This window comes from Meira miltonrushii (genome assembly GCF_003144205.1).
Source record: "Meira miltonrushii strain MCA 3882 unplaced genomic scaffold FA14scaffold_4, whole genome shotgun sequence".
NCBI lineage: Eukaryota > Fungi > Basidiomycota > Exobasidiomycetes > Exobasidiales > Brachybasidiaceae > Meira > Meira miltonrushii.
Window position 1 is genome coordinate 81,652 of NW_020289946.1, and position 13,006 is coordinate 94,657.

Genomic DNA, 13,006 nt, shown 5'->3' on the forward strand with positions numbered 1-13,006 from the left:
TTCTTGCTGCTCCGGCCTGCCCACCTCTTCTTGCTGCTCCGGCCTGCCCACCTCTTCTTGCTGCTCCGGTCTTCTCTCTTCCTCCTGCACTTCCATCCTGTCCTCTTCCTCTTTTTGCTGCTGCCTGCCCATCTCTTTTTGTTGCTCCTGCCTGCCCATCTCTTTCTGCTGCTCCTGCCTGCCCACCTCCTCCTGCACTTCCATCTTGTCCTCTTCTTCTTTTTGCTGCTCCGGCCTGCCCACCTCTTCTTGCTGCGGCTTACCCACCTTTTCTTGCTCTCCCGGCCCGCTCTCTTCTTGTTTCACGATCCTGAAGATTTCATCCAATTCTTCATCTGTGAAACCTAACCTTGCTTGATCATCACGCAATCCTTGAAGCTGTTCACGCCTCTCAAACTCCCTGCCCATAATACTGTCAGGTGCTGGAGGAATGACTTCCATGATTTCGAACTCGTCTCCATCATCTGTCAAATCGATAATTTTACCCGAGAAAATAACATTCGCTTGAATGGCATCATGATCCTCTTTGGGTTTTGATATTGGCATAGACAAAAAGTTGTCAGGCAGAGGTACAAGCAAATGTGGCTCATGCTCAATGATGTAATCTGCTACGTCCATCGTTTCCCCCGTAAAGATGTTCTTGACTGCTTCACATAATTCTTCAGTGTCATCGTATTCGGAATCGCTATGATCACTTTCCTGTGATTCCGCTAGTGCGGCCGACGTCATTCCATTGAAGGAAACACCTTCAACTGGTAACGACGTAGGCTCTTCCTCTGACTTGACTCTGATCCTTCTTGTACGGAGGTGGTGTGCTAGAAATGGAGGTGGCAACGGAGATAGCTCATGCAATTTTGACTGGCTTGCCTCACCTCGCTTTCCAAAAAAATAATTTGTGCCCGTTTGCGTGTTGTAGAAGAATTTCAAGTCAGCAGGATCCCATGTCAATCCTTTGATCTTCTTTGCACGTGGGTCATGCATGGTGATCTCTCTTAAGTCATTTTGGATTCCCTGCTGCCGCTGTTCCTCTGATTCAGATCGAGATCTGCCTCGAGATTGGCTTCGACTTCTGTGAAAAGAGAAACTTTTCCTTCTCCTCGCCATCCCTTCTCGTGCAGCCTCACGTTGAGGTCTTGTCATTGTGGCAGGTGTCATATCTGTATCAAGATCACTGTGATATGTACCATCCGTGCCTTGTAGTATGTCGGCTGCCAATCTTTTCTTCTTCTGTAAGGTCAATAGAGTCAGAAGAGGTTCTTTTCTAAATCACGGTTTGTACTTACAGCTTGCCTGTTTCTTTCACGTGCTTCGGAGATATGATCCAATGTCCTTTTTGACGAGCTTGCCTCTTCATTGATATGATCATTCATAGTAATCAAGCAATGAAAAAAGCTTTCGAGGCTGTCACGAAATGTGGTAACAAAGGGTTGAAGTAGAAAAGCAGAAAGCGTACGAAAACTCTCTTTCGCTTGCTCATATACATGATTTTCAGCCCCAGCCAATCTGCGTTTATTGCGCTTTGACGCATACGCTTTGACCTACGAATTAGCATACTTTTTATTCATATTATTCTCCGATCAATAGGAAATTGAATTAATGTGTTTACGCTATTCAAGTTGGAGTGATAGGGTTAGTTTGTATTGATCACTATGAAAGAAATACCTGAAAACGCACAGACTTGATTACATAATCATCACACGCCCTTCTCCACTCCTTGCCCCGTAAAATTAAGCTTAATTATACAGATTGTTCTAGCAGCTTCCACACTGATCCAGTGCTTACTTGCTCATTCCACGAGCGTCTTGTGCCTGCATGCCAATAAGGTGAATTACCATTGAGAAGATGAACATCAGAAAAGTACTTATACCCTCCCCTTCAAATTAATTCGTTCTTCTTCCCGCCATCACCTACAATCAAAAAATATACCCAGAGTACAAATCATCCTCACACGACAGCAACATGTCTGCTCGTTCAGGTTTCGAATTGACTGATAGAGCTCAACAAGCTTTATCAAATGCTCTTCAATTAGCAAAAGACTATGCTCATGCAAATTTATACCCCGTCCATATCGCTTTAGCTTTGCTCACAGAAGATTCAGCAAATTTACAACAACAACAAGGCTCCATTCCAGGAGGATCAACACCATCCAGACCTGGAACGCCAGCCACTCCTGCCCGTGCTGCAGGCAATCAATCATTATTCAGAAGCGTTTTGAGTAAAGCAGGCGCTGACAGCTTCAAGTTAGAAAATTCTTTACGTGAAGCTTTACGCAAGATTCCCTCTCAAAGCCCTGCTCCTGACGAGGTGAGTCTTTCATCAGCAGCAAGCAAATTGTTGAAGAAAGCAGAAGATCTCAAAACATCACAACATGATGCCTACATCGCTCAAGATCATTTGCTCTTGGCACTCATGGACGATGCAAGTGTCAAGCCACTCCTTCAACAAGCTGGTTTGGCAAATGATCAATTACTCAAAACTGCCATCCTCCAATCTCGTGGTCAAAGAAGGATCGATAGCAAAAGTGCAGAAGCAGGATTCGAAGCTCTTCAAAAGTACTGCGTCGATTTAACAGATATGGCAGCCGAAGGCAAATTGGATCCCGTCATCGGAAGAGATGCGGAAATTCGACGTGTGATCCGAGTTTTGTCTAGACGACGAAAGAACTGCGCTTGCTTGGTCGGTGAAGCAGGTGTGGGAAAAACTGCAATTGCAGAAGGATTGGCACAAAGAATCATCGAGAGAGATTGTCCTCCAAGTCTCCTTGGTCGTCTCTTGTCACTCGATTTGGGTGCCTTGATGGCTGGTGCATCATACAAGGGAGAATACGAAGAACGTGTGAAATCGGTCATCAATGAATTGGAAAAGGCAGCCGATGATGGAACAATCGTCATCTTGTTTATTGATGAAATGCACTTGATCGTCTCGGGCGGCGGTTCATCTGGAATGGATGCTGCCAATCTCTTCAAACCAGCTTTGGCACGTGGTAAGATTAAGGTTATCGGTGCAACAACATTGCGAGAGTACAAGACCGCAATCGAAAAGGATGCTGCTTTGGACCGTAGATTCCAAAGTGTGTTTGTTAACGAACCTGATGAACAAGCCACTTTGGCAATCTTGCGAGGTGTGCGTGAAAAGTATGAGATTCATGCCGGTGTTCGCATTCTCGATTCAAGTTTGGTATCTGCAGTTCAATTGGCAAAACGTTATTTGCCATACAGACATGCTCCCGACAGTGCTTTAGATTTGATTGATGAAGCATGTGCGGAAGTCGCAACAAATAGGGATACGCTTCCAGAAGAGTTGGACAAACTTCAAAGACACAAAATGCAACTCGAAGTTGCCATTCACGCTTTGGAACGTGAAAAGGACAAAGCAAGCAAGGAATCGTTAGAGGCGACCAAACGTGAACTAGCAACTTTGGAAGATGAGCTCGGACCAAAGATGGCTGAGCATGAAGCTGAAAAAAGCAAACATGACGAATTGGCAAATGCACGTAGACGATTGGAGGATGTTCGAAGCAAAGCCGATGCTGCTGAAAGACGATATGACGTCCAAACATCCGCAGATCTGCGCTACTACGCCATTCCCGATTTAGAAGCACGCATCAAGCAACTAGAGGAAGAAGAAAGACGCAAAGCAGAAAAGGGAGAAGTTGATGCCAATACGACAGTCACACCAGAAGTTGTTGCAACAGTTGTCGCCCGCTGGACAGGGATCCCAGTCAAGAGCATGTTGGAGAGTGAGAAACAACGCATTCTCAAATTACCCAAGTTGCTCGGTAAGGAAATCGTTGGACAACCGGAAGCCGTTCAAGCGATTGCCAATGCTATTCAAATGAGCCGTGCTGGCTTGCAAAACCCCAATCAACCTGCATCCTTTTTGTTCTTGGGATCAAGTGGTAGCGGTAAGACCTTATGCGCAAAGACGTTGGCCAAGCTCTTGTTCAATGATGAGAAAGCATTGGTCCGAATTGATTCAAGTGAATATAGCGAGAAGCACTCTGTTAGCCGTTTGTTCGGATCTCCTCCTGGCTATGTCGGTCATGGAGAGCCAGGTGCATTGGAAGCAGTTCGTCAACGCCCTTACAGTATCATCTTGGTGGACGAGATCGAAAAAGGACATCCGCAAACATACCTTACGGCCTGGTTGCAAATCTTGGATGACGGTCGCGCAACGGATGGTCAAGGACGCTTGATCGATTTCAGTCAATCAATCATCATTTTCACTTCCAATTTAGGCTCACAGTTCATCAATGATGCCGAAGAAGGTGAAGAACTGTCAGACTCAACACGTTCATTGATCGAAGGAACAGTCTCGTCTGCAATGCCACCAGAATTCCGCAATCGTATCTCTGCAACGGTCATCTTCCGTCGCTTGACCCGTGACAACGTTCGTGCAATTATCGATTTACGTATTCGCGAAATTGAAGAACGGTCTAGGAAGAACGGAAAAGATCTCCGCTTCAACGTTTCGGACGAAGCAAAAGAATTCTTGGCAAGCGTTGGTTATTCACCCAGTCTTGGTGCACGTCCATTGATGCGTGCTATCAATCAATACATTCTCAGTCCATTATCTATCCTCCTCTTACGTGGAGAGGTTTTGGACGGTGAAAAGGTGAATATCGTCTTTGATCCGATCAACAACCGTCCAATCGTTCAAAAGAATCATGACATTCCTCGCGATGAAGAAGGCGATGTGGAAATGTCAGAGGATGAAGACGACGAAGCCTACATTGTCGAAGAACCACTTGACTAAAGAATTGTACGTATCCCAAACATCTGTATATATAAAACTTATTCATCAAATTGTATCAAATGTCATCGTAACCGTGTTCATTTTTCCTGTATGTATGTGTATTTCTATAACTGAGCAAGATGAGATTGCACTAGTCTCAAGATCATGAAGGTCTGATTTCAACACTTGCATCTAATCATCTATCATTCAACCATGTTTGCCAAAAGAATAGGGTATTCTGTTATTGATATAGGATACACTATGATAAATCTGGAAGAAAACCTCTGTAACAATGCGTTCGCAAAAGTGCGAATGAAAGAAAGAAAGAGAGAAGAGGTAGAAGTCCGTTATGCACCATCTGCGGGTATGAACGAAAAAAAGAAAGGCCAAAAAGAGAGTGTGTATGAAGCAAAACAATGCCACAATTACCAGGATTTGGATCCAGTCCAAGAGATGTGCAAGATGTGAAAAGAGATACAATACAATTTGTTTATTATTTTTTACCATGACTTGCATCAATCCAAACTTAGTCGATGAGTCTGTTGATGTCGTTCCAGATTTTGTGCTGATGTGCTCTTCACAGGTGTCAAACCTTGAGGGCTTCTGATCGGGCTTAAAAGTCCATGTGTGGATTGACTATACGCCATTGCTTGGTTGTAAGGCTCGAAATATCCTCCCGCATCTTCGTCCTCATTCCCGTTTGTGCGAAGGGTGTTAGTTGAATTAGGTAATGGGTTCCCTCTTCCGTCCAGTTCGTACTGGAAGGGAGAAGAAATCACAGGTTCGTGACCATTACTGCTTGCAAGTTCGTCCCCTTTGGATGCCTTCTTTTCTTCTGCAGACCGCGCCATAGCAGCTTTTAGGCCAATATCAAAGTTCATCATACACCGTATCGTCATCAAAAATGTAGCCAGAAGCAGGATCAAAGCTAATACTGAAAACACCGTTAGACTCTTGTAAACGTCTCTGTAAGGACCCAAGCGATTTTGCCAAATCCGGAAAAGCTTGTATGCGAAATATCCTGCACCACCCCATAAAGCGATCATAAAGCCGATCGTTCCCCATTTCAATTCTGTGCGAATGCTATACCAAGCGAAGACTAGAAGGAATAAAGTCACAGGTGCCGCAAACGCTGTCACCCAGAATTCTGGAGTATCCCGATTCAACACTACAAGCACCAATTGAACGCAAAAGGCAATAAAGGTGAAAAAGTCAAACTTCAACAGACAAACGAAGATTTGGAAATGCATATGTGCACGTTTCAGCCTTCGATCAGCTCCGATGGTCTTGTAGATTTGCCAACCGAACTCCTTCCATAGAAAGTATGCCAGACTTGCAAAGATGAGGGAGGAAAGACCGATGATGACAGGAATCGCACCTGTTAATACCTGAACGGGAACCGTTTGAGAAGTTCCTGCAATCACTCCATCACCCAAGACATCCCGTATTTCCGAAATTTGGATTAAAGCATAAACCAAAAATGCCAAATTGAAGATCACCAAACCGAAAACCAAGATTGTGTTTCTGTTCACAGTTGCATCAATTGCCAAAAAGCATTGGTAAACGTGTGCAAAACCGAAAACCATCAAAAAGACTGGTAAAGCACTCAAGTTACCTCCGTTGACGGATAGTTGACCTTGCGACTCTCTAAATCTGAACAAGAGCACAGCCTCAATACTGATATCAGCAGCCGCTTCTACGAACGTGATTAGAATAAACAGCCGGGCTGGCCAGGTTGATGGTATCCAGCCGAATCGTCTTGAAGCAGGCGAGGAAAGTAAGGCAGTGCTGGGCATCCCTCTCTGATGCCGCGTTCGATTGATGCCATTGACGCTTTTACTGTTGGATCGTTGAGCCATATTTGTAGTATTGTTTCTTTTTGATCCCAATAATCCACCAAACACAGATGAAGATGTCGTGTAATCTGTTCGATTGGAGGTGGATAGGTTACGATTGAGATCTTTTTCTGGATTTTGTAAATGTGCAGTTGTTGATTTGTATGGGGTGGTACTATCGTGTAAATTTTCATCCATTTGGGCGTATTGTCCATATATATCTTCATAGTATCCATCAGGAGTTACCCCCCTTGCCACCCTACCGTATCTCAATTCCTCCTCTTCTTCTTCATCATCAAATCCGTAATTTTGAGGTGAATTGTCGAATGTGATGTGAATGGGATCATCTTCATGCTTGTATGGCATTGAAGAGTTGCTGTATTGGTGGTTCATATTGGATAAGTCGAGATTGCGTGCATTACGCACTTTTGGTATGGAACCCATCGATGTCGGCAACCAGATGTGAATTGGGGCTTGAGCCTGATTTGCTTTTGTATTATGGCTTGATTGGCAACCGCAAGCTTTAGAAGCTCAACCAGCTTTCAAGCAGACATCAATCAAGCTCTGCCACGATGTGAAGCAGGTTCAGGCAAAAGGATGTTAAAGTTGGAAAAAAGCGAGTAGCGGAGCAAGAAAATTGGGCAAAATTGAGAGAGAAGTCGAATAATCTAGCCGCAGAAGATTGAGGTTGTTGAATTTGGACTGAAGGTGATGATGATGTTGATGGTGACCAAAGTTCAGACGATGCCATTCATGCAATCAATCACTTTTATGTTACATTCAGGGCACACCCGCTCTTTTTGCTCTTTAAACCCTCGCGCGATAAATGCACTACTAAGCCGATCATGCCTATCCCCATTTCACACATATACAGACTACAGTAGCGCACATTCATTCATTCATCTTGTCTGCTTCTCTTTGCACAAGAACGGCCCTCCTCCTCCTTTACCCTAAAAACGCGTAATTGATCTTAAAGCCAAAGCATGCCCCCCGTTTCTTTTTTAATTGCCAAGGAGTTATGTATACGCACCTCTGAACTCCTGCGCAGCGCTGCGCGTAATTTAGTCTACTTCTTTTTGCATAAACTTAAGGCAGGATCGGCAACATTTCACGCGTGACGGCATTGATGAATGTGTTGGACAGAAATTAATAATACGATTAAGTAAGCAACAAAAAAAGTTGTTTGATTAGCTTTATCTTTGATTCGGAAGAAGTTCTTTTGCTATTGCTATCCCATCCTGTTACAATCATAATTGCTTGATCTGTAGACATGACAAATCCAGACATACAAGATGGAGAAGCTTCTCGTCATGCTTCTTCATCAAGTGTGCCTGATGAAACAGCTCAAGCAATGAATGCTTTCATTCAAACAACCGAAGAGGAAGAACAACAAGATCTTCTGCCAGGCAACCCAACCACTAAATCAATCGTTGAATCAACTTTACCAGAAGTCATTACAGCACCTTGGCTTAAACCATCTCAAAGTGGACAAAGACTTCGATTGGTTGAAGCTGTTCGATTCCTAGGACCTGCACTAGTTGCTGAGGATGAACGACAAAGGTTACGTGCAGTCGTTTTGCTCTCTTTGCTCATTACCACTCTGATCGAAGATGAATCAGCACGTAAAGCGTTATTCGATAAGCAAGCAATCACAACTTTGACAACATTTTTTGCTTCCAAGATTGAAGACGGTAATACAGTAGCAGCCAATATTGCTCAATCGATGAATGCAAGAACAGAAGTTATACCCGGCAGTGCACCCGAATATAGAAGGAAAAAGTATCCACCTGGAACAGAGATGCTCGTATCCTCCTTGCGAGCATTGTTGGCGATGAGCAAGCTGGAAGGCTTTGCAAGTGAAGCGGCGAAAGCAACAACAGAAAACTTGCTTCAGCATTCATCACCTCGTGTTCACCCACAGGCTATTCGTTTTCTGGTGTATACATTGATGGATTCTTTGCTCTCGCGTCACAGAAATGCTCTTAAAACTTTGGGGAACGACTTTGTCAAAGGATACATTGAACTGGTGGAAGGCGAAAAAGATCCACGTAATCTGGTCTACATCTTTGCAATGGATCGCGTGGTTCTGATCGAATGGGATTCTCTGGACAGCGAAACAATTGAAAATTTCTTTGATGTTACTTATTGTTACTTCCCCATCACTTTCAGACCACCTCCCGATGATCCATATGGTATCAGCACAAACTCCCTCAGAGTCGCATTACGCAAAGCTCTTTGTGCAAGTCCACTCTTGGCTCCGCATGCTTTGCCATTATTGATTGAGAAGATGCAAGCCAGTGGCGGAAATGCAAAAAGGGATACATTGGATACTTTGGCTGAAGCATTACCAGTCTTTGGACGTTCTGCAGCTTTGGCACACGCAAAGGAACTATGGCAAGGCTATCGAATCGAGATCATGCATGCTTCTGACGATGCTACTGCAATTTGTGCAACAAGAGCTCTTGAATCGCTACTATTTGTGCTTTATGTCGATGTTGAACAACCTAACGGTCTTGCTCCAGAAATTGTGGCGGATATGTTGGATGAATTGGAAGAACCATCAAAAGCACAAGCAAAGCCGGCGAGCTCAATTCTGGCCGCCATGATTCGTGCCACGCCTGCTACTTCTCGCTTGGCCATTCAAGGCTCTTTGGATCACCTTTTGGGCATGTACAAAGGAACAGACGATATAAGCTTCCGACCTTCGATCATGGATCATCTCAACACAGTCATCAAAGCATTGCGTGAAGCATATACCCCAATCGAGGAGCGTGAATCCAGTAAAGAGTTAGAATTGCAAGTCAAAGAAGAAGGTAAATTCACCTTTGCCAAACCGGCCAGCAATGAAGCTGCTGATGCCGGTCTAGCAGGATTACAAAACAAAGTCCAAGGACCTGTTCGGGAGTATGCGGTAGATGGTCGCCCTATGGACGATTTCAGAGATCTTTTGGTTGCTACGATCGAACATGGACTCAAAACAAGCAATACTAGACAATCAGCTGTAGAGGCTTTCGTTAACTTGAGCCATATCGGTTTGTTGACCTTTGCAGAGCTTCGTCATCTGTGTGGTCATGTGAATGAGCTTTTGATCGATGAATCTGCAGAGCCAGTACGAATTCAGGCATTGGACGGTTTACGGGATATTGGAAATCGTAAAGTGGTAGAAGAGACTACACTTCCTTTGCTGTTCTCAACACTACCTGATCATCTCTCTGCAGCGGACGAAAGACAAAAAGGTGTCATTCGACGTGCTTTGGGTGCTTTGGCAAAATTGTGTGATGCTCCCGACTTTTTCGATATGCTTGTTGTCAGATTGAGTACGAAATTGGACCTTCTTTGCGCTTCCAAGTACCAATCAAATGATGCGCAAGACCGGGAAGCAAACATAGGCTATGCTCGTGGTATTGTGAATGCATTAATTTTTGTTTTGCAAACAAAGGTACAGAGAAAAGATCGGGATACCGCAAGACATGCTGGATTAGTTCCACGTCTTTTGGGATTGGTGATCGAATCTGCACTCCGACAAGATGCGTCAGAGGGAAGCGTTGGATGCGATCGTCAGGTAATTCAAGATATTGGTAGACTGTTGATGCTATTGGTAAGATGCCTTGATACGACAAAACAGAGTGAATTGTCAACGATTCTCTATCCTGCGTTCATGGAAGGAAATTTAAAGCTTCTAGCACGAGATTCATCCTTGCTCAACAGACTTCTCACAGAGGAACCTTCCCTCAAACTGCAATTGACCGCCGATAATCAGACACAACTTCCCACTCGACAAAGAAATTTGATGCACCCCTTTGCATCTACCATTGTCGCTTTGCGCAAGGATGTACCTGCTCCGCCAGGCGATATCAACACGAATGTGCAAAACATGATTGGGTGGACGATCAATTCAAATACTGCCCTGCAAGAAGAGGGAGGATCTTGGCTGTTGGCCGATTGGATCAACAAGCATGTCCAAGAGCCTGTAGTGGATGCTTTGCAGCAGGCACTAGACAAATTTTGGGAAGAAGAAATTGAAAAGAATGATAAAATGGATTTGGATGGTAAACAAAATGCTCAAAACCAGATCCGTCGTCAAAAGAGAGCGATTCGAATCTGGCTCGCAATGGCTAGAGGGTTCTTGATCAAGAACAGCAAAAAGGCAGAATCAATGGTGAACAGATTGATCGCGTTATTTGATCAACGTCCTCTTGTTGCCCATATCTCTGTTCTACATGAAGCAGCAAGTGGAATGGGTATCCTCTTGCGCGAAGATCATGTCTTGTGCAAAGAGAATGGATCGGTGATTCGATTGTTGTACAGGCAACGATTTGTCACATTTGCACTTCCAAAATTGCTTGACGGACACAAAGCTGCAAATGCTGTTGGAGTTGATGCTGAAGCCGATCATGCTTCTGTTCAGCGTAATTTACACTTGGTAGCAATTTGTGCTCTTTTACCTTCATTACCTAGGGCAACATTGATGGACAGATTGGCAGATTTGTTCCCGCTACTGATCTTGGCTTTGGATGTACACGAAGATGGCGTTGTTCAAGCTAGTGCATCTCATGTGATCACCTTGGCGGCAGCATTGGGAAAGCGCCAACGTGATGAAGCAATTTTGGAAGGCAAAGCAGCAACAGCATTGGGCAGAACACCAAAGCTATCAGCAGGAGCGGTGATGGAAAAGAATTCGTTGGATTTGGTCAGCGATCATATCAACAGTATTCTGCAAAGATTATTGACGATTGTCGTTGGGAAGGAGGGGGAAACAGCCAGCAAAGCATCTGAATCGACAAAAGTTGCCGCTTTACGTTCATTGGCAACGATCGCACGCTGTGTGCCTTATACAACTTTGCTTCGTCATCGAACCGCTGTCTTGCGTTCTCTTGGTCAACGTGGACGCGGAATCGATGATGCAAAGAGAAACGTTCGACTGGATGCTGTTGATACCCGAGACGCATGGTATAGACTCAAAGGCGAAGAGGATGAAGAAGAAACATCATAGAATGTACTAATACGATAATGCAATTATACTTTCAACAGACAAAGGAGTGTATTAGAGATAGGAAAGGAATGTGCTTCTATTTATCTACACAACGTTCTTTGGCACGTTGTCGAGCTTCTACCACGGAGCTCAGCTTTCGCAATCCTGCATGCAGATCACGCTCAAGGGTTTTGTCCATGATAAATGGTTCACTTGGCGGCTTTATCTCAATCGTTGGCAAAGAATTATTGTCTGCAGTGTAGGCTGGAGGTGATTGTTTGATATCGCTTAGATGTCCATTCGGTTTTGAACGTTTTCCACGTTTGATGATTCGCATTCCACCTTTTCCACGTCCCGCTGAATCTTTCGAATCACGTTTAGATCCAACCTCAAGGAAAGGAACGATTCCAACATCGAATCCGGTCACATTGGTAAACTTTTGTGCTTCACCTGGTGCATATTCTTTTACATGATGACGAACTTCCCATTCATGTTCCATCTTGCGTAATTGTTCCCGGAATGGGGTTAATGGCGTTGTTGCGATATCTTCTTCATCTTCACCTTCTTCGGGAATCGTTTGAGGGTTCTGTCCATCAGCACCTGCTCCTCGCTTTACTTCTTCCTGTCTGGCCTTTTCCATAGCTTTTGCTAAGTTATGTGAATGTCCTGCATCGGTTTGCATAGAATCAGGTGCGATTCCATTCGAACTTGATTTGATCAAATTAGCTAAAATGTGTGATTTTTGCTTCTTTCCTTCAAGTTTATCCAATGCAGACAATCTTTCGTCGTTTCTCTTGATTCGTACCTCCTCTCTTTGTATACGTTCGCTCAAATCTGCTCTCGTCAATCGAGCTTTGGACTTGCCTGATTTCGAAGAAGAGAATGTATCGGATCGTTGCGGTTTCGGCCTGACTTCCATCGGTAAAGATTGTGATCTCTGTTGAAGTTGATGGGGTCCATGTTCCCTCAAGCGAGCAGGGATCGCTGTTGGAGGTTGGACAGGTTGAGATGATTCGGAGCGCACTTGAGGCTTCACAACAGCTTTTGGCGGTGGCAAAGCAGGCAAAGGTATAGCAGGCGGCAAGGGAGGGGCAAAGAGATTTTGACTCTGTTGTCGTGATGAGGTGGTGGTCGTGGAGCTTGTGTTTGAAACTCTTTCAGAGATACTACTCATCTTTTTCACGCTACCCTTTTCGGCAAAACGAATGCTCATACTTCTGTGGGAAGAAGATCTGCCCGCTGAGCTACTTGCATTGGATCTCCTAGAAACTGCATTACCATTCCCTACGGTTGGATCTGTCGTTGAACGTCTTTTCATCAAGATTGATCGAACCTGCTCAGGCTCCAGAGCAACTGGACGTCCACTCGTAGGTGAGAACAGTACTGATCTTCGTGTGGATGACATCACGACAGCATTTTCCGGCCGGTTAAGCGTGATAGATGGCATGCTTTGTTGAATGGATTC

General features: G+C 44.5%; 4 protein-coding genes across 4 annotated transcripts in view; 2 read left to right on the forward strand and 2 right to left on the reverse strand.

The window, feature by feature from the left end:
• Positions 1–1,375, reverse strand: part of FA14DRAFT_161877 (uncharacterized protein) — a 2,293-nt gene extending 918 nt beyond the window's left edge. Inside the window, exon 1 of the mRNA XM_025499325.1 lies at positions 17–1,375. Within this exon, the coding sequence (XP_025352741.1) occupies positions 17–1,140 (1,124 nt within the window). The 5' untranslated portion in view covers positions 1,141–1,375. The remainder of the gene's footprint in view (positions 1–16) is intronic.
• Positions 1,376–1,854: 479 nt separating this feature from the next.
• FA14DRAFT_74005 (P-loop containing nucleoside triphosphate hydrolase protein) lies at positions 1,855–4,907 on the forward strand. The gene has a single exon (XM_025502798.1). The coding sequence runs from the start codon at positions 1,960–1,962 to the stop codon at positions 4,753–4,755; it is 2,796 nt and encodes a 931-aa protein (XP_025352742.1). The 5' UTR covers positions 1,855–1,959; the 3' UTR covers positions 4,756–4,907.
• A 21-nt stretch (positions 4,908–4,928) lies between these two features.
• On the reverse strand, positions 4,929–7,338 carry FA14DRAFT_161879 (uncharacterized protein). Its single transcript, XM_025499326.1, has one exon. The coding sequence runs from the start codon at positions 6,960–6,962 to the stop codon at positions 5,250–5,252; it is 1,713 nt and encodes a 570-aa protein (XP_025352743.1). The 5' UTR covers positions 6,963–7,338; the 3' UTR covers positions 4,929–5,249.
• Positions 7,339–7,665: 327 nt separating this feature from the next.
• Positions 7,666–11,600, forward strand: FA14DRAFT_73990 (uncharacterized protein). The gene has a single exon (XM_025502797.1). The coding sequence runs from the start codon at positions 7,840–7,842 to the stop codon at positions 11,560–11,562; it is 3,723 nt and encodes a 1,240-aa protein (XP_025352744.1). The 5' UTR covers positions 7,666–7,839; the 3' UTR covers positions 11,563–11,600.
• Positions 11,601–13,006: the final 1,406 nt, after the last annotated feature.